The 22,349-nt window shown below is 37.8% G+C and overlaps 1 protein-coding gene across 2 annotated transcripts in view; it reads left to right on the top strand.

Annotated features, from left to right (window-relative positions):
- Positions 1 to 22,349, top strand: part of SH3RF1 (SH3 domain containing ring finger 1) — a 177,083-nt gene that overhangs the window by 113,628 nt on the left and 41,106 nt on the right. For both annotated transcript variants that reach the window (XM_008000233.3, XM_037993721.2), the window contains exons 3-5: positions 1,018 to 1,293; positions 2,127 to 2,222; positions 20,516 to 20,818. In XM_008000233.3, coding sequence (XP_007998424.3) covers positions 1,018 to 1,293; positions 2,127 to 2,222; positions 20,516 to 20,818 — 675 coding nt within the window. The remainder of the gene's footprint in view (positions 1 to 1,017; positions 1,294 to 2,126; positions 2,223 to 20,515; positions 20,819 to 22,349) is intronic.

Below are 22,349 nucleotides of genomic sequence, written 5' to 3'. Positions count from 1 at the left end.
TGAGTGAATAAATAGAGACTCCAAAAGCAGGAGCCCTGTAATCTTGTTCAGGGAATTACTATAGACATGTTGGATTTGCCACTTATCTCCTGAATCAATGATAGGCAGCAGCGCCCAGAGAGGTCAAAGATCTTAAAGTGACAACTGATGCTCAAGATTGGGCACCCCCAATGCCATTGAAAAGTATCATATTAATCAGTTGATGACTAAATTGCACTGGTGGTTATGCACACGATTTTAAACTTGTCATTTAAAACAGTAATACCATGCAGGAACATTAAATTCCTCATCTCTTAGCTTATCAGCCTAACAATGTGCTCTCTTCCAGGAAAGAGCAAAGTTGAATGATTTTAGACTGTAAAAGACCACAGGTCTATACACTTACAGATTATAAACTTTGGGAGGGCAGGGACTGTGACTGACTCACTCACTGCTGTATCCAGACTCATGCACAGAGTAGACCCTCATTAAATACTCGTTGAGCTTATGAAAGAGTAAGACCTACTGCCCACATTAAAAGCAATATCAGGAAGAGATTTGCCCAAAAGCCAAACTCTGATTTTTATCAACCAAACTTAAAAGCAGTTAGTAAATTAATAAATTTGGTTGAAATTTGTCCCTTCAGTGTTTATCATTTATCCTGATGAATAAAGTAGTTAATGTAGGAAGTTAAGCTTGTTTTTTATGAGTTCTTGAGAGGCAGACCTGGCAGTCATGCTTTCATATACTGATAACCTCGAAGAAACAAGGCAAAACGCCCACTAAGTTAAACTTAAGAATAGAAGCCTAAATCATGGCTGGTGCATGGGTATTGTACTGTTCTTATGTCACTATGGACAATTGTTTTGTGTTTTCTGTTTATTGATAACACATATATGTTGTTTTTGTATGAGATGTTCTTCAAGGGGTACAGTGTGGATTTGACCTTGACTTTAAAACAATGACAATGCAGCTATATTTTCAGAGACATTTTAGGGCCATTATTTTATAAAAATTCATCCCTCTTTTTTTTTAAAGGGTATACCTCAGTTACCATGTGCCAAAGCATTATACAACTACGAAGGAAAAGAGCCTGGAGACCTTAAATTCAGCAAAGGTGACATCATCATTTTACGAAGACAAGTGGATGAAAATTGGTACCATGGGGAAGTCAATGGAATCCATGGCTTTTTCCCCACCAACTTTGTGCAGATTATTAAACCATTACCTCAGCCCCCACCTCAGTGCAAAGCACTTTATGACTTTGAAGTGAAAGACAAGGAAGCAGACAAAGATTGCCTTCCATTTGCAAAGGTAAAGGTAGAATGCACTTGTTTTCTGTTTGCCAGCTCTACCTCTGTACCCAGATACATAGAAATATAGCTTGTGTTGCCTTTTGCAAAAAAATACAATAGTTTTGTGTGAACTATCTCACCATGCTTCTGAAAATGCCTAGAAGCAGTCTTTAAGTCACAAGGAAGGTAATTTTATGCACAGACTTCTTATATGAAAGATTATTTTGGTTGATGCTCTATGTGGTATCATTTTCATATTTAGAGTCTGAATTTATTTCTAAGCCACTTTAAAGGGTGTATGCACCACTCAGGGATTTTAAAGTACTGAATTATGAATAACAAAATGAAATGTCATTACTTTCATATTTTATATGTAAATTTCTTTGCCTAAAAGCATACAGGAATATATCTGCCGAATTGATAAAATGGTTTGGAGTTTTAAGCAGAATATTATGATTTTTATGGAGAAAAGCGGTAGGATGTACATTTGAGTAGGCATTTGGTTTATTTTCAGAAAATGAGAAGCATCTGAGAATCAATCTAAAACAGAAACTCAGGAGGCTAGGGTAGGTATCATTTGAGGTTGCAATTTGTAGATCTTAACAAAGTTAGTGGCCAGCTCCCTTGCATAGGAGTTGATAGCTTTATAACAGTTGGAAAGGACACCAGGTGGACTGGTAGCTACCATTTAATTCATTAAAACATTTAATCCACGTACTAAAGATATGTCATAGCATTTTTATTCTTGTACTCTTTAAAACATGAGTCTCTTTATTGAAAAGGAAAATTAAATGATAAGCTTAATGGTACAGCTTAATGATCAGGTAGATTAATGATTTGCTGTTTCTTCAGGATGATGTTCTGACTGTGATCCGAAGAGTGGATGAAAACTGGGCTGAAGGAATGCTGGCAGACAAAATAGGAATATTTCCAATTTCATATGTTGAGGTAAGTTAATCTGTAGAAACTTGAACTGTGTTAATATTCAGCTTACTAAATAAATCTTAATTATGCAATTTGAGTATTAAGAAGTCCTCGCAACAGAAAGCACCAGGAGTGTGCCCTGTTACAGATCACTGGACAGATCAGGAAGAATTCCTCCATCCTATCCAGCAATTATTGAAGACAGTGAGATACTTGAAACTCTTTACTTTTTCTCCCTGCTAAAAGCATTCCTATGTCTTGTTAAATGTCACTGTATGCTTATTGTCAGTCACCTACACTATTTCCTGTTTATTCCATTTGCTGGCTTTGGTGGGAGTAGAAAGCTGATAAAGTTCTTAAGTAAGATGGAGATAAGTGTATTTGTTTATTTTTTACTTACTACTTTGGTTACTTGCAGCATCAGCAGAACCAGAATAGTGATTTGCAAAGTAGGGCTTCAGTAAACATTTGTTAAATAAGTCAATGAATCTTCCTCCATCTCATCCCAGCAACTACTTAGCCCCCTTTCCCTTTTTAAATCAGCTTTGCTTGGAAAGCTTGTGGCCAAGCTTGACATAGTAAAGTCTTTTTAGAGAGTATGTGTAGTCACATAGTTGTATTACTTTAAAGAATAATACAAGCAGAACATAAACAAAGGAGTTACAATTCATAGTAAACTTTCATTATATCATATATCATAAACTAAATGTCCTTTGAGAATAAGAATTTCTTGCTGAAAATAAAATCGAAGGCATTTTCAAAGAATGTAGCGTGGCCCAGACAAACCATTCAAGGTTAGTTGAGTCCATGGAAGGCTTCTGGTAAGAAGTAAGGTCTTAGTAGATATCTGTGTGATGGATAAATAGGGGTTAACCAAGAGAAATGGAAAAGGTATATTTTATGGCAGAACATCCAGACAGGGAGACCAGCATGTGCAAAAGCCAAAAAGTAAGAGAGAGCACAAGATTGTTTGGGGAATTGAAAGTAATCCGGTTGTTTAAAATATCAAAGCACATATCTTAAGCATGTAAAAATGAAAAACCACTGTCACTTATTTTGCAATCTTTTTATCTGAGGCATTTGTTTTGGCATGAAAACTAAAATGACAAGCTGTATCACTGTAGCCAGCACTGAGTTTCCTCCACAGAGAGTGAGATTGCCAACGTTTTCAAAAAAAATCAATTTGACTACCGTATAGCCATGGGAAAGTAATTCAAACCATGTATGAGTCTTGAATTTTATCCATACCCTTCAGATGTTCCTGTTTATTGAAATATTTTTTCCTCCTTTGAAAGCAAATAACAGAAAAAAAACAAACAACCCTTAACTCACAGGCAGTCCTTCCTGTACGTTATGAATATATTCTAACTGTGGATCATGGAAAACTACAAGCACTTCTAAGTATTTGAATAGTTACACTGAAGAGCATGGGTAAGCCCAGGATTAATAATGAAAACCTGTCTTTACTTGTTAGCTATTATCAATATTACATGCTGATACTTGGTTTGTGATACATGAAAAGGGATTACTATATTTTTGTTATTGGGCGAGTATAGAATTGTGCAGATAGGCATAAAAGATCCACCCATGGCAAATCCGGAGTCACTTCAAGTCACTTGACTTATTAGGATTATTTACTCTGACTTAAGTTGGAAAGATAAACTTCTGCTCAAGTGGAAAGTATTTTCATTCTTCTGCTTCTTTTCTTTCAAATGAGCATTTTCTTCACTTGAACCAGAATCTTGCCATTTGAGATGTGGCAAACAAGTTGTCTATCTTTAGGAGCCTATGAACATTTCTTTGATGTCAAGCCATCAGATTGAACTTCCTGGTAGGGAGCAGAGCATCTAGGGATTAGTGACACGTGGTGTAGCCCTTAGGGGAATAAAGTGGAGGCAGATTTCAATCGCAACCTACTGAAATTCAACTATTTCAATAATGTCAATTGTCTTACAGGGCATTCTTAGCTGTGGTAAAGCAAACTATAGGAATAAAAAACTGGGACTTTTTCTTAAGTAATGGTCTTTCTCTAGCTCTGTAAACCTATTCATATTTGGCCCACTTCATGGGCCAGACAATCCCAGTATAAAAACAGGCTACATCACAAAAATTGGTAAATAATTCTCTTATATCTTATAAATAGACATTTAAGTCTCTATCAGTGTTAGGTATTTTGCTTTTTTTGTACAGTCCTGCCAAAAACTCTTATCTCCCAGAAGTTCTGAGAAGATTGAATGAGATGATGTATCTCCAACTGTCTGACACCACTATGTCTTATGCATAGTGGTTTGGAGCTCAGATTAGACCATCACGCAGAGGGTACCAGAGCATGGTAATAATCAGACAAAAGAACCTAACTACCATGTGTAATGAGAGAAGCTGAAACTCCCCCTCGACTCCTGCTGGCTGACTTAGGTAATGGATATACCCAAGGAACTCACCTGTGGCAGAAAGTCTGCACAGGATGGGCCTTGGGGTAGGATTGTGGGCCTGGAGTAGAATCTCTGGGTCAGAGGTTCAGATGTGGAGCTGTGGAATTAGGAGGGAAGGTAAACTGTAAGGAGCTGAGCACTGGAGGTGGGTAAAGAGAGGATTGAGGTGGTGAGAAATGCTACTGGAATAGTTTGCCCTCCCTTCCTGTCCTCAACTATCCTTTTCTTTCTCAACGTCCTGTAACTATGGACTGTGATCTCCACGTGCACTGGAATAAGGTGATAAAATAGCAGTTGGTGTATAGTGACTCGGAAACAAATCTACTTTTATTTATTTATTTTTTTTGAGACAGAGTTGTGCTCTTGTTGCCTAGGCTGGAGTGCAATGGCACGATCTTGGCTCACTACAACCTCTGCCTTCTGGGTTCAAGCAATTCTCCTGCCTCAGCCTCCCAAGTAGCTGGAATTATAGGCATGCGCCACCATGCCCGGCTAATTTTGTATTTTTAGTAGAGACAGGGTTTCACCATGTTGGTCAGACTGGTCTCGAACTCCTGACCTTATATGATCCTGCTGCCACTGTCTCCCAAAGTGCTGATATTATGAGCATGAGCCACCATGCTTGGCCAAATTTTTTAATAATGCAAAAACACTTTGCTTATTAAAGTAGAACACAGAATTCTTCAAGGCTTGAATGGAGGAGAGTCTGGTTGGGAGAAGTGAGTAGGGGAAAGAATGGCTATATAAATGGCCCTGGATTCTATGCCTTGGAGTCCTTGTTGAGCTCTTAAGATAAGGGTAAGGGTTCTCTTGCTTTGATCACATTCACCCTTCCCCTCTGGAGATTCTTTCATACCTCTATTTGGTCGAGCCTTAGAGTAGTTATGGCATCTATTCAATTTAGACAGGCCCTTTCTTCACTTGTGTAAGCTGGAAAATAGTAAAGGTTAAAAGCAGTTCTTGAAGACACCGTGCCAGGATATGTATAAAAGGGTATATTTTTTAAGGACTGAGTACAGTTTTAAAAATAAAAATTTTTAATCTGCTTCTTTCTTTGTTCAAAAACACTAGTTTTCTATAAAATAGAAGGAAAGATTTTTAACCCCATTAATTCAGAGCTGACTCATTCATTCAAGTTCGGATGATATGATTCTTAGCAAGCAAAATATTTGAATGAAATAAGTGCTGAATATGGAATTTTGGATGCTTCCCAAACATAATTGTGTATTGTAGGCTTATAGTGAACTATAAATTTTTATTAAGTTTCTCATTTTATTTTGATTCCTACTCATTTGTTTGAAATATCACCCATTCAGTCTTTCAACACCAAAAAAGTTATTTAGCAACTTGCTCTTCTGCTATAGATGATGAAAGGTAATGTGCAGAAGTCCTGAAGTTGGAGTGGCCTCATAGACAACTGTTCTTACTCGGTAGTTACTGCCAGAAACAAGGACTACATTTCTTATTGGTTTAGATCTCGTGTCAGCTGTCACTTCTTCTGACAGACTTTCTCTCACATCATCTAGGGGAGTGCCTCCTCTTTACTTACTTTACCCCAAACACATACTGGTGCCATAGTGGGAGAAAGCTTGGACTCTGGAGCCAGATGGCCAGGATTCAAGTCTTGACTCTACTACTAATTATCTGAGTGACTTTGGGCCTGGCTCTTCATTTGTAAAATAATAAGTTCCAGTGATACTTAAGAATAGTGCCTGGTACCAGCAAGAGCACTGTCAGTGATGGCTGTGATTATTATCACCATTTGTTATTATTATCCCTAGAAATTATTAACACTTTTTTCTCTCTGTATTTCCAGTTATTTGTTGATGTGGTTACTAGCTGATTCCTCACCCTCCATTTCCCCATTAGAATTCAAACTCCTAAGGGCTAGTTCCCCAGGGTCTTTGCACAGCGCCTGCCCCTAGTAGGCTTTCAATAAATATTGGTTGAATGAATGAGCAAACTATGAACTTTTATAATGAAAGGTTCTAAACCCAAAACAAACATGTTTGTAGATTTTGCCTACTTCTACATTGTTCAGCTAATTCTCCCATCATTCACTGCCATGCGTATGTCTTATCATTGGTTTATCTTGGTGTTATGTCAGGAAGTTACATTCTTCAGAACCAGCTGGCCTGTGTGACCTTAATGCGAGCTTTTATCCTGTTGTTTTTTTTTAAACTAGGCTATTTGGTCGTACCTAGTTTAGAATTTTCCCAAATTAATGGTAGCGATACTGTATGGATTAGATCTTGTAATCTCTACTGGTTATTTATATATTTCTTAAATACAGTTGTCCCTCAGTATCCACAGGGGGTTGGTTTCAGGGTTCCTTATGGTTTCCAAATCTGCGGATGCTTAAGTCGCTTACATAAAATGGCGTACTGCAGTCGGTCCTCCATTCCTCGGAGGTGGGGCCCTAAGATGCATGTGGAGGGCCAGCTTTGTAGAAAAGACCCCCCTGGGGGTAGGGTAGGTCAAAGGATATAAAATTTTAGGTATGTAGGAGGAGTAAGTTCAAGAGGTCTATAGGGTGACTATAGTTAATAACAGTATATTATTGTATTCTTGAAAAATGCTGAGAGTGGATTTTTAAGTGTTCTCACCACAAAAAATGATACCTATGTGAGGTAATACATATGTTAATCAGCTCAATTTAGGCATTCCACAATGTATGCATATTTTAAAACGTCATCTTATGCGTGATAAATATATACAATTTTATTTGTCAATTAAAAAAATAAAATGTTAAGAAAAAAAGACTCCCTGATTCTTTCTTTGATGAATTTTCACCTATTTTCAGTTTCTTCTTTGGCTTACTTTGAGCTGAGGTAGGATAGCCTTATTGTCAAGGATCCTCATTTTTAAAATAAGTTTATTGACATAAGTTACATACAATAAACTACACATATTTAAAGTGTACAATTTGGAGTATTAGTTGTATTCAACTTCTAGAATCAACCGTAGACAAATCATAGGAGACATTTCTCTGACTGTGGATAGAGTGTGTTATCAGCTTTGACAATGGGAAGTCAAATGTGTAGGGCTCAGGGAGCACAAGTGGCATTAAAGGTGGGGGTGCTAACTTCCTCTTCTAGGGTGTGAGAGAATTGGAAGATAATGTCTGTGTTCCAAAGAATAAGAAGTGGAAGTTTAGGTACGTAGTTTGAAGTTGCCAAGGTGACCCCTGGAGGAGCTAAGAATAGCAATGCTAACTTTATTTTTTAACTAAAAGCTTTTCCTCTTGAGAATAATGATAGCAGAAGGGCACAATATTAGCATTTGATCTAATAATCAAAGAGTTGATTGAACTATATAAAAAGATAGCATCGTTTATACTTTTGGATTTTTTTTTCCTTTAGATTTATTATTTTCCTTTAAAATTAAAAAGTTAATGTTTATAAAAGAAATTTAGGGAGATTGTGGGGAAGTTGGGAAGAGGGAATTACTATGTTGCTTAGCATCCAAATGTCCCTTTCAAACCTGAAATAAATAAATTTTTGTAAGTGAAATTTGAAGACATTGTTGAGAAGTCAGTAAGGAAGAATTACTCTGTTGCTTAGCACCATACTTTCATCTGTAATTCTGACTGACTGAATACATTGGATCTGCCTTTGAGTAGCTTTTTTTTTTTTTTTTTTAAGCACTGTAGACTGTGTCCCATGGTGTAGGTTTTCGTATCTTCTGAATGCTATCCACTTGATACAAGTAATTATTGCTTTTCCTTCTGCCACAACGATAGAAGGAAAAGGAAAAATGAGCACTGGCTCCTGAAGTTCTAAAGGCAAAGGCAGGTCTCCTCTGAGCTCCGGGAACAGCTGTTTAATAAATATGGCTAAAGACTTAATCTAAAAAGGAGTTGTTTAGGTTAGGTAAGGATTTAGGGTAGTTTATGCTCCATCTATTATTCAGAGACTTCTTTCTAATTTAAGAGTTTCTTTTTGTTTTCCATCAGGAAAACATTGAGAGAGCTGAGATTTTAAAGATCGGTTAATGTTTATGGAGTTCTCACTTCATGAATGGACAGTTTCCAGTACTCTAGGTAGTTTCACAGAACATAAAAATGCAGATTTCCTGAATAGCCTTAATCAGAGGCCTAGGCTAATCACCACATAGTATCTAAGGTCCACAATGACGCCCTAAAGAATCGCCAAGTTCTTTAACCTGGCCATATTTTGCTACATGTACCAGGGCCCTAGCTAAGTTTACTGATCATTCCTGGAAAACATACCCTGGAATTGCTCTCTTTGCAGCTCATCAGGGATATTCTTTGTCTGTATGGAAAGTTCACCATCAAGGTCCAAATAAATACTATCATTTCTCATGAAGTCTTTCTTTCCTAATTTACGTATGCAACAAAACAAATTCTATGAAACAGAACCAAAAAAAAGAACCCTCTCCTTGCTTTGAATTTCTGCAGTACCCCGTTTGTACCATTCTTACTTGCCTGGAACATGCTAAGTGTATAATTTGGTTTGTTGATGATTTATTATTTTCCTGTGTTTCTTGGGAGCCATATCTTATGTAAAGGATATTTTTAATGATTTTATTTCTATAATATAATCGTATTCCAGAAAGTTTGGAAAGGAAATGAATAATCCTGAGTCTCATCATGTTTAATTTTGATAAATATCCTTCCATTCTTTTTCCTTATGCTTTAATGATATTACACACATGATTTTGCCTCTCTCCATATAATTGTAGTACTACTAAACATCAGTTTTTATGACTGTCTAATAAACACTCTAGTAGCTAACCTATAATTTAATTATTTTTACCACTTTGTAGACAAATGTCTTGCTCAGGGGGACACAGAGCCAGGAATTGAGAAGGGAATCGTGGCCTCCACTCCGCAGTTCAGTGCTTCCCTAGACCTCTGCCCTGCCCTAGTCTCAGAGCACATTCAATAACTAGCATTCCTAATGGTTGGGCAGAATCACTGTTATCATCTAACTTTGCTTAAAAAGTGTATAGGGCATTTTAATGTTTCATAACAAATTATGAAACATTTATTTTCTCACACCTAAAAGGTTAATTTTCAGAAATGAGTCACTACTCAACAATTTTAAATATCTGAGGTTGCCTTTTTTTATGAGAAAAATCACAAACTAATTAAAACCATGATATTTTAATGTCTTTTCAACTTTTTATTATTTTATCATTTAAATATTTTATTATTGCTATATACAAGCTAAATTTTTCTAGTAACTAAAGCTTTAATAAGCAGAATAGGTTTGTTTTAATTAATCAAGTGTTAAGTCATGTCTTACATCATGTAAAAAAGACTGAACGAATATTCTATACTGGTCCAGCATGTGTGTGCATGTGTGGCATATAAAATGGCTTGAACAGGAGCATCTTTATTACATCAATGGGAACAGGCTTCTCTAGAATGAAATGGAATGTTTTAGGAAAGTATTTTTCCTAAGTGTTATAAAACAACCTTGCTTTTTATAATAAAGTTTAGTGATAATGTACCTATTAGGCTTCACATATTTGTGGGGCAAAAATTCCTCTATATTTTAAGAAGAAGGAAGATCTCAAATGAACGTGCGAAGTCCTGATGGTCAATATCCTTGATACAGTATTCTCTTTCTGTCCCAGATTCCCTCTTGGCGATCACCATTCCCCCACCCTGCCCCACATGAACATCCACACGTGCTTTAAGTATCCAGGGCAGGGGAAATACTTGTTCGCTGATTTATTAACTGATTACACATCACTGTGGAATTTCTGTCAGTGTGTCATTTCACATTGACAAATTTTCACTTAGAGTTAATGACAATTCCATGTTCATAACCTCCTGAGATACATGTGTATTTCTTTTATAGTATCCCTACATCTGGTAATCAGGTTGTAGAAAATAAAATTTGTCATTGGAATGATACTTTTGGCTAACAGACATTTCTGATTTATGGTGTGCATTCAGTGAACAAATATGTAATAGAAAGAAGCATATATATGTAAAACTGCATGTATTGTCAGATCCAGTAAACATAGTGAAGTGAACTGAGACCAATTTAAAAATTATCCATTGGTCTCTCTCCCCAGCACCATGAATAGACTGTACATCTGTTGCTCCAGAAGTAATAGGTATTTGTACCACTTTATACTTAATTTTCAGGGTTGAACTTTTAAGTTTGTATGCACATTCACTGTTCACAGTTGGGAAGGTGTTTTCTTCCTTTGCAGTTGCTGTCTTCTCTGCCCAGGCCTTTCATCTTCCAGGAACTTGATCACATCTTTTATATCTTTACTGTTTTGCATGTCAGTTATTCCCTTTCCCCTGGCTGTCCTTTAATACCGGAAAATGATCAGCTTTTACTCTCCCCAAAAACCTATTCCTTGACTACGCTCCCCTCAAATTATGATTCTACCTCTTTTCTTACTTCTGCTAACCTTCTCAAGAGAATCGCTTATCCCTGCTCTCCGCCTCTGCTTTCTTACTCCCTGCAGTTAGTGTTAGCCTCTGGTCCCTCCAGTCTCTGAAATTTTCCTCCTGTTTGCTACGAACTGACTTTTCTTGGCTCTTGTTTTTGTCATTTTGTCCTCTCAATAACATCTACCACCATTCTTTTCAAAAAATATATTTTTTAGGCCGAGCGCGGTGGCTCACACCTGTAATCCCAGCACTTTGGGAGGCTGAGGCAGGCAGATCACGAGGTCAGGAGTTTGAGACCAGCCTGACCAACATGGTGAAACCCCGTCTCTACTAAAAATACAAAAATTATCTGGGCGTGGTGTACGCGCCTGTAATCCCAGCTACTCAGGAGCTGAGGCAGGAGAATCGCTTGAACCTGGGAGGCGGAGCTGCAGCAAGCCGAGATCGCGCCACTGTACTCCAGCCTGGGCCACAGAGTGAGACTTGGTCTCAAAAAAGAAAATTTAAAAAAATCTGTATTTTTATTACAGATTCAGGGAGTACATGTGCTGGTTTGTTACATTGGTATTACATGCATATTGGTGAGGTTTGGGCTTTTAATGTACCTATCACTCACATGGTGACCATTGTACCCAATAGGTAAATTTTCAACCGTCACCCCCCTCTCATCTTCCCACTTTTGGAGTCCTCAGTGTCTATTATTACCATCTTTATGTCCAGTTATAAGTGGGAAAATGCAGTATTTGATTTTCTGTTTCTGAGTGATTTCACTTAGTATAATGACCTCCAGCTTCATCCGTGATGCTACAAAAGACATTATTTCTCTCTTTTTTATGGCTGTGTAATATCCTGTGGTGCATATATACCACATTTTCTTTATCCAATAGACCGTTGATGGACACTCAGGTTGATTTCATGACTTTGCTATTGTGAATAGTGCTGCAGTGAACATACAAGTACAGGTGTCTTTTTAATAAAACTATTTCTTTTCCTTTGGGTATATACCCAGTAGTGAAATTGCTGAGTTGAGTACACTATTCTTAATCTCTCCAAAACTCTTTGCTTTTTTCATTTCTGGGGCATTGGTTGGATGGTTGGCCTGGGAAACTTTTCAAGGTCTTCTTTCTTGTAGATTCTGAAATTCCGAGGGCCTTTTGCTTTTCCTGTTACCCCTACTATTTTCTTCTCTATTATTTCTTCCCTAAATCAGAGATCACCAACTAGTATGATCTCCATGACTTTTATGCTTGACTTAGAGTGGTTTTTAAAAATTACTTGTTAAGATGTAAACTCAGGAGGTTTTACATAAGCCTAATTTCCAGCTTTCCTTAAAAGAAAAAAAAAAAAATCACTTGACCCTGCCAAGCAGTTGTCCATTGAAAGAAAGCAGACACTCCCCAGTTGACCATAGTTCATTATCGTGTGCCTGCCATTCTCTGTTGGTCTCTCTCTGGCCTTCTTCATTCATTGATTTCAACTGCCCAAGCTAGGCAGACACGTGAATTTGCACCTCCTATCCTTAATCCATCGTGCTGTTTCTTAGGTCTTCTTTTATCATGAGTCAGAAAAGATGTGTCTCTGTTTCTCTCATTTAGTACTGTGCCTGGCTTTTAATAGTCACTCAAAAAACATTTGGGTGAGTAAAAGCCTCCATTAGGTTTGATTTTGGTCAGTGAATACCTGAGGACCCTATTCCCAACACAGAGGACTTTGCCTATTGGATATTTTGAATGGGATATTTTTGTTTGGGTTGAGAATAGGTATTTGTACTTCACCTAGGCATAAAACTTTACAGATCATTAAGTCCTACTTCATGTTACAAATGAGAAATGGGAGGCATACCCAAGATCAAATGACTTGCCCAAGGCAACAAAGCAAGTTAATGGCAAGCTGGGACTCTGAGTAGTAAGAATAACTCATGTTCATATAGCACTGCACATGTTACAGAGCACTTTAACCCATGCTCGTTTCTACCTGTAAAATTGATGTTACCTTCCCGTTTTATACAGCTAGAGAAACCAAAACCGTGGAATTTATATGGTCCACCCAAGGTTACTGAACCAGTGAGGACAAAGACCTAACTCTAACCTAAACCTTTCGGTGTGAAGTTCGGGGCTTTTCCTGTGGTTTTCTCTGACAGTCCCTTTTTCAGCTACCTAAGCTAAAATTCTTTTTAGGCTTTTAATGACATGCACCCTTTTTTTATACCTTACATTTCAAAATCAGAAACTGAACAAGAAAATTCTAGTTTATTTTGTTTCTAACAGATAGGGCCAACAAAAGTGAAGATAATGAAAATAAGTGAAGAGCTATGTAACTGATGTTTCACCTTCCTAATCTAGTGGAGCCGGGTAGTTAACTTTGAAAATCCTTTTCCCTTGGCAGGATGTAGCGAGGCTTGTATTAGGAGTCCGTGTTCCTCCCTGTCCTACTGCTTAAATGAGTAACCCTTGTAGTTGCTACCAATGCACTGCTTCAGGACCCAGGAGGCTTCAGAAATGTGGGCCATAGGGGATCAGGGGAGTCATTTCAGTCTTCTTTTCTCTGTTCAGCAAATACTTTGTGCTTAATGAGCCTCGGGAGCACAGCCACCCTATGTTGCAGCTTCTTTCCGTGCAGGAGCTGTGGAGAGTCTAGAGCTGTGCCATCCAGTGCACATGCCGCTGTGGAGCAACTTGCAGCGAGACTCATCCAAACTGAGTGGGATGGAAGCACTGCGTTCACACCGGGTTTCAGAGACATAGTACAGAAAAAGAATGTAACGATCTCAGTACTTTTTTACATGGATTACATGTTGAAGTGATCATAGTGTAGATATATTGGGCTAAATAAAATATATTATTAAAATGAGTTTTACCTATTTCTTTCTGTCTTTTAAAATGTGACCATCAAAAAATCTAAATTCCAAGTGTGGCTTATATTATATTTCAGTTGCATAGTGTTGGGCTAGAGGTAGCACTTCCCTCCCTTGATAGTTCTAAGAGACAAACATTTTTATTCATTCAACAAATATTTACAGTGACCTTAATGGAGCTGTTACCTGAGGGAGGCTTTCATATCAATTTTAAAAGACTCTTGAGTAATCCCTTCAGTCTCTTAGTAACTCCTCTTCTGTGGGTAAGTTTTGTATTATAAATGAAGACTGAGCTTCCTTTTATATTTAGGTCATCCAAAAACAAAAACCTTGTTACCTAAATTGTAGGGAGACTAGGAGACAAATGGGAATACCAGTTTCTCATTGCCATCATGGAGCATTTTGCAAAGGACTCTAATGTGAGGCAAAATATTTTCATGTCTGCCGAGAGGATGTAAATGGGCGTGAATTTCCATTCCATAGCATTTCGTTCATTCACTGATTTTCTTCAAAGTGAGTGACTTATCTGGGGAAGGAACATTGGACTCAGTGATGCAGTAGAATGTTGAAGTGCTACGTTTAAAACATGGCATTTCAAACCAGAGAGGAAAAGATGGACTGTTATTTAAATGATGATAGGACAACTGCTGAGTCATGTGGAAAAACAAAGTGCTAAGTGCTTTCCCGACCTTATTCTTTATGCAAAACCAGATGGGCATATGGTTCACAGACGGAGATGTAAAAAGAAAGAATGAAAAGAAGGAAACATTTAAAACTAGGAAAAAATGTAGGTTTCTTATTTAAAACAATTGTGGAATTAAAAGGTTTTTAAAGCATGATGTTAAATCAGGATGCAATAGTGGAAAAAAACGGATAATTTTGACACATAAAATAAAAACTTATCTATAACAAACCCATGAAGTTAAAAAAAATTAGAACAGTATTTTTAATTTAATAGACATAAATATATACACACATATATACACAAGTTAAAGAGCACTTTACATAATATAGAAAGTGTATTTATGGCGAGGCGCAATCGCTCACGCCTGTAATCCCAGCACTGTGGGAGGCCAAGGCAGGTGGATCATCTGAGGTCAGGAGTTCGAGACCAGCCAGACCAATATGGTGAAACCCCTTCTCTACTACAAAAATACAAAAATTAGGCCAGGCACGGTGGCTTACACCTGTAATCCCAGCACTTTGGGAGGCCAAGGCGGGTGGATCACGAGGTCAGGAGATTGAGATCATCCTGGCTTACCCGGTGAAACCCCATCTCTACTAAAAAAATACAAAAACAAAATTAGCCAGGTGTGGTGGCAGGCACCTGTAGTCTACTACTACTACTCGGGAGGCTGAGGCGGAAGAATGGCATGAACCCGGGAGGCAGAGCTTGCAGTGAACTGAGATCATGCCACTGTACTCCAGCCTGGGCGACAAAGCGAGACTCCATTTAAAAAAAAAAAGCAAAAATTAAGCGGGTCTTGGTGGCACTTGCCTATAATACCCGCTACTCAGGAGGCTGCGGCAGGAGAATCACTTGAACCCGGGAGGCAGAGGTTGCACTGAGCTGAGATTGTGCCACTGCACTCCAGCCTGGATGACAGAGGGAGACCCTGTCTCAAAAAGAAAAAGAAAAAAAGTATTTTTATCAGTCTATAAGAAAAATACTAACAATCCAATAGAAATATGGATAGAACATGGAAATAAGCAAATCCTAAAAAAAAAATAGATGCTTAATCTCATTAATAAATAGAAATGCAAGTTAAAACAATATAATACACCTTGTTACTTCAAAAAAACGATTTTTAAGCTTACACTTTGATCTAGCAAATTCCACTTTTAGGAGTTTACCCTGTGGATATGCTTGTACAAGCCTGCCAAGACATAGTAAATGGCAACATCTCTATAAAATGGAATACCATGCTATCAACCTGTCCCTATTGATATGCAAAGATGTTTATGAAATATTGTTTCATTAGAGAGTAGAATGGATTGCTTGGTTTTATTTGTGTTAAAAATCAATAAAGTAGATACATGTATAACAACATCTACATAGAAAATGAAGGATATGTTTTAAATTGTTAAATGGAAATCCATCTGGTAAGCAGGTTGGGAAGAGACAGATGTGGGGAACTGGCTGAGGCCTTTTACTTTTTACTTCATAATGTTCTATACCAGGGGTGTCCAATCTTTTGGCTTCCCTGGGTCACACTGGAAGAAGAAGAATTGTCCTGGGCCACACATAAAATACACTAACACTATTGATAGCTGATGAGCTTTAAAAAAAAAAAAAAGAAGAAGAAAAGAAAAAACAAAACCTCAAAAAAATCTCATAATGTTTTAAGAAAGTTTACAAATTTGTGTTGGGCTACATATAGAGGACCGTGGGTTGGACAAGCTTGCTGTAGTGGGTTGTGAATTAAAATAATTACTTCTCAGATCTACTGTTTGTATCCTGTAGTGCTTAGAAGCTACAGACTGATTCATCTGTAAAGCTTCCTATAAAATAGTAACTATTCAACTTAGTTCTCATTAAAAATTTTTCTCTTTAAAAAATTGTAAGTCCCGCCTTTTAAAAAAAGGCTATATTCTCTCTAGCAGAGAGGGCAACTATACACAAAAAAGTTTAATATTTCTTAACCTGCCTTGTTGTTATTATTGATATTATTTTTGTCAGTATATCATCTCATATTTATTTATGCTTCTGATAACTCTCAAAAACGCATTCTTTCTACATTGTAGACTTTTCTCCAAAAAGGGGCATAAGAATTTTAAGAGTAATAAATATTTTAGAGTCCCTGCTTTTATCTCCAGTATACTGAAGTTTACCTTATATCCAACCTAAGTCTTATCAAAGCTACTTACCAAATGCTTGGAATAAGGTATTTTAGGATACAAGTTTATTTTGCAGGTGATGAGTGCACTCCTAACATTAAAGGTCATGGTTAGATAAATGTCACAGAAAGCTCACACTACTGAGCTCAAACATTCATACATGAATTTTATCAAAATTCTATTAAAAGCTATCAGATTCTTGGTTTCCTGTTGTTACCAAAGGTTGTTATACTTACAGCAAAAGCTGCTTTATGTTTCTGCCTAATTTACTTAATGCCTCTACCAAATAGTCTTTATGATTTTCTCTGGAACCGATACAGGAAGCAAGGAGCAGTGTTTTTTAATACTAATATATGCAGCTTCAGAAGAAGTCTCAAGTAATTTTAAAGTATGACAACATCTTGCTAACAAATATTACTGTCCATGCATAAAAATCAAATGCAGAAAAAATATGCTAGGCTATTTAGAGGAATAGAAATGAAATAGAAAAATGAAACTTGTCCATTTAAAGTGAGATTATGCATTATACATGTGGAGAGCTAAAAGAGACCTAAAAATCATTTGCTCCAACTTACTTTACAGATGAGGAAGCTGTGAACAATAGAGGTAAAATGGCTCCCTTAAGGCCCCAAAGTTAGGTAATGGCTGTGCTAGGACTAGAACTGTGGTCTTCTACTTGCCAGTTGGCTTGTTATACCACTCCAGGATGTGTCTACCTGCATACACATGCTTCTGCATAAATTTTTCTAAGCATCCAACCCTATGGTCCAGCAGTTCTACTCCTGGACATGTACCCAATATCTAGATGGGAGCTTATGTCCACCAAAAGACACATACTAGATTATTCACAGCAGCATTGTTCTTACTAGCCACTGTCTATTGGAAGGAAGGAAGGCAGGAAAGGAGGAAAGAAAACCCACATGTTAATCAGCAGTAGAACGGATAGATAAATTATAGTATATTTACACAATAGAATATTACACAGCAATTTAAAAGAGAGAACTACTGACTCATGGAGCAATATGGATAAATCTCAAAAAGCATATTGTTGAGCAAAAGTAGCTAGACATAAGAAATTATGGAAAGCACTGTGTTACTTTTATGCCTGTTTGTAAACTCCTTGAGGGCAGAGACCATTTCTCTGCATTTGTAGATCTTTAGCACCAAGCACATTATTCAGCACATAACTGGTGCTCAGAATCCAGTCATAGTGGCTCACGCCTGTAATCCCAGCACTTTGAGAGGTTGAGACGGGAGGATCACTTGAGCCCAGAAGTTCGACACCAGCTAGACATCATAATGAGACCTCATCGCTATTAAAATTAGCTGGGTGTGGTGTTGCATACCTGTAGTCCCAGCTACTCAGGAGGTTGAGACGAGAGGATCGCTTGAGCCCAGGAGTTCGAGGCTGCACTGAGCAATGAATGTGCCACTGTACTTCAGCCAGGGTAACAGAGTGAGACGTTTCCCCCCAATCCCCTCACCAAATAGATGCTCACTGTGTATTTATTTTAATGGAGAATACGTGATATGAAGAAAAACACAAAGGAAGCACCCAGTATTGTTCTGTTGAGAGAGCAGCAGGAAATATCGGGAACCATATTTTAATCCTCAGATGTTTATACCAGAGCACAGCATATGGAAACCTGAAATACTAACACAATGTTGACTCTGTAACTGACACTTGGCCAGCCAAGTATGACCATGATGAGATTATAGTAGTTTTTCAGAACCTTTCAAAACAGGCACCGCTAATGGAGCCTATTGTTTGACCCCAGAATTAATCTAAACATATCAAATAGATGTGATAGTTTCCTCTATTCATATTTTTGGCCTCAATGAGAAGAAAGTCTTCTTAACTCCCTCCCCTACTTCTTACTCACTGGTACAGGAGTGCTGAGTTGATCAGTCAGATTCCAGCACACTGATGAGGTTTGTGCTTTCAAAGATTTGTTTCTAGGTGTCTAAATAAACGTCTGGTTTAAGAAGACATTCTCTGGCTCCTTTTCCTCCAGCATTGCCAGGTGCACTGGCCTTTCATTTCATGAGGGTGTTGTGTTTGGGATGGAGGAGATGAAGTAGCTTTTCAATCTGCTTTGTTTCCAGGCTCCTTACACCCAGCCTGTGCAGGAAAGAGGACCCTACCCGTCCATGGTTCATTGCAGTTTATTAGAGCTCTACAGTGAGGTTCGGGCCACCCCCACCATAGTATAAAACTTTACTTCGCTTCATTTGGGCTTTTTATTCTCAAGGTGGGATAGCTAGACCAATAAAGGATTTGTAAATTCAGGATCTCCTGGCCAGTTGCCATGAAAATGCTTTTAATAGGGCCACCCTTTACTGGCACCTCATTATCATCCCTGAACACACACCACAAGAAGTCTTTATGATCCTTTCTCCCACCATTGGTACTTCAGGCATTGACAGGTGTTATTCTGGCATTACTGCCTATTGTTTCCGAAAGATTATCATGTGGAGAAACTTCTTAAAGTCTGAAGAAGAGATATGGTCATGTTTGATAAAGATTTATCTTACTAATTATAGATTAGACAAGCCACCTGAATTTGAGTCCCCAAGGAGGCTTAGGAACAAATTGTCAGTCAGTTTGCAATCATCTGTAGAAGCAGTGACTGCTGATCTCCAACTAACACAGCTTTGTGAGGAACCAGTTCCAAAGCAAGTTCATTTCATAAAATATTGACTGACAGGGTTTCCATTCTTGTAGTAGGATGGCCTTAACAGAATGAGAAGACATAGCCTGAACAATTTAGGTGGGACAAATAGGACATGATGTTATTTTACATAAAGACATTTGTGAAGTGCCCAATGTGTAATGCTGAGATGAAAAAAATCACTGTTTTCCTTAATATTATATTTAAGTTACCTTTTAAAAGTTTATTATTGTGCATTTCAATTTTTTTTTGAGAGATTAAGCTATGTTTCCCATTACTGTACTATCTAGGTAAGTTATATGCTGCTTATTGTCCTTGAAGCTTTCCGGAAATGTTTTATTTTGCCCTAGGGAAAACAAAAGGCTTGTGTTCTTTCCTTTCTTGCTGATAATATCAGTGGAGTGCACAGATTTTGACCCCTGGTACTCTTAATTTACACTGGGGCTTTTCAGATAGACGAAGTTAGCTTGCCAACAGGACTTGAATTTCATGTCTTACCCTGTTTTGGTTTAAAGTGTGTGCACATAGGATGATAGCTGATACAATGATGTAACAAAAAACATATTAAGAATTTCTGCCAGATTTTTGTGATGTTCTCCCAGAATACAGAAAGAAAAGCAGGAAGTGAATATACACGGAAGTACATGAGTTCATTTTGAATGGTTTTATTCTTTGTCTTCTTGCTCATTTTTACCAAACCCAAAAGTTGCCCCTTCGTTGTTCAGTTGTGCTTTGAGCAAATACCCAACCGTTATTATGCAACAGGGTGTTCAGTCAGACAAATACACCTTTTTGATTGCTCTTCTGAAAATTTCACAGTGAGCTGAAATAAATGTTCATTTGTTATTGGCAAGTTTTAAAATCAGACATTATGGAAATTCTTAATAAAATTGTCTTTTACTCTTTCAGTCTTGCAATGGAATTGTTTATTCTTGATTTAATATCTACCTGTGATATAGATACAATGAAGTCCCAATATTGAGAGAAAAGATACCTCACATGGGAAAAACAAACACTGCATAGGCAAACTTTAAAGTAGTGACTTTAAATTTTGGGTGAAATCATGTTGAAAATAAACCTCAGGGAATTCTTGGGAATTGTTTAACCTTCTTGGGTTGGTTTGTTGGTTGCTTTTGCAGTTTAACTCGGCTGCTAAGCAGCTGATAGAATGGGATAAGCCTCCTGTGCCAGGAGTTGATGCTGGAGAATGTTCCTCGGCGGCAGCCCAGAGCAACACTGCCCCAAAGCACTCCGACACCAAGAAGAACACCAAAAAGCGGCACTCCTTCACTTCCCTCACTATGGCCAACAAGTCCTCCCAGGCATCCCAGAACCGCCACTCCATGGAGATCAGCCCCCCTGTCCTCATCAGCTCCAGCAACCCCACTGCTGCTGCACGGATCAGCGAGCTGTCTGGCCTCTCCTGCAGTGCCCCTTCTCAGGTAAATCCTCAAACAAGGGTTATATAAAAAGAGCTCACCCACAAAAGGATCAGCTCACAAACATGTTTGCTCACTAGCTGACAAACATTACTTATTTTGAACTTCTGAAGATAGTAGCCTTTTTGGGAAGCAAAACCTGTCTTCATTTTGTAGGTGGAAAAATGGAGAAGGCAAAGCTAACTTGAGTGTATCAACCCAGAACTAACTACTCCGTCATTTTCAAAGGGAAAATCAGAACTTACAAGATGAGTTAAATAATACTTACCAGTTTCACCAAGCAATCACTCAGCCTTAGAGAACTTTCTCACAGTACTTTTTTGGGAGATCTTGCCAACTAAAACTTCATCTCCACCCAGATTTAAGATGCCATGGTCCAAACTTGTAACGTTTGTAGTTACTTGTATCTATGTAACTTAACTTAATATGTAGGCTTCCCAGAATTATAGAGAAAAAAGAGCAAGGACAGAAAGAAGCATTTAATTTAAATTAGAAATTGACCTCACATTTTTTAAGCTCATTAGTTCATTACGACTTTGGACTGGTATGTAAAAAATAGCCATGCATTATTCTTAGGTTTATAAGAATACACGGGATGACGGGGCATTCATTAATTCATTTGGCAAACATTTATTGAGTACTTTACTATTAGACCCTTTTAGGCACTGTGTATACCATGGTATATAAAATATAGCAATTTGCTATGTTAGGCTTTAATTCTGCACTACAAAAAAGGCCTAATTATAACCCTGCCCAAGCCACAGGGCTGCTGTCATTATCCACTTAGGTGATGGCTGTATTTTCCTCAACTTAAAGGTCAGAGAACCTAGTTCAAAGCCGCCTGTCACAAGCAGAAGAAATTTCTTTCAAGTCTCATGTTTCATCTTGAAAATTCATGCAGATTTTACATTCTACTCCACCATAAAGCTATGGTGGTTTTTTTTTTTTTCTTTAAACATTAAAATGAAATTATGTCCCCTTAAAGAAAAAGAAAGAAATACACGGTCCTGGTCCTTAAAAAGTTTACATTCTAGTAAGTGCCTGTTTTGGACCACAGAATGAAAATGTAAAATACAGTTTTTGATATCCCTTGCCATTTTTTTCTCAGCCTCATGTTTGTTTGTTTTTAATAGAGATGGGGTCTCACTTTGTTGCCCAGGCTGGTAACAAACTCTTGGCCTCAAGTGAACATCCTACCCGGGCCTCCCAAAGTGTTGGGATTACAAGTATGAGCCACAGCCTCAGCCTCATTTATTTGACCCTGCTCCTTTAGATTTATACTGTGTGTTTCAAGTTAAATGCATTTACTTTCTGAATGGGATGGTGGGATTGCTGTTTTGTGGAGTTTTTAGGTGGTAGGGCCATGAAACTTTTACTGAGAAATAAAGACAGGCACAACTAGAACATGAGTGCAGTGAAGGCAAGGGTCTTTGTTTTGTACACTGATTATATTCTGAATGGCAGACATACAGAAAGCACTCAACATGTATTTGTTGGATGAATGAGTCATTTGAAAAATGGGTAGAGAGGGGAA

This window comes from Chlorocebus sabaeus, chromosome 7, assembly GCF_047675955.1.
Source record: "Chlorocebus sabaeus isolate Y175 chromosome 7, mChlSab1.0.hap1, whole genome shotgun sequence".
NCBI classification, from domain to species: domain Eukaryota; kingdom Metazoa; phylum Chordata; class Mammalia; order Primates; family Cercopithecidae; genus Chlorocebus; species Chlorocebus sabaeus.
This window is presented reverse-complemented; position numbering and strand designations above follow the sequence as displayed.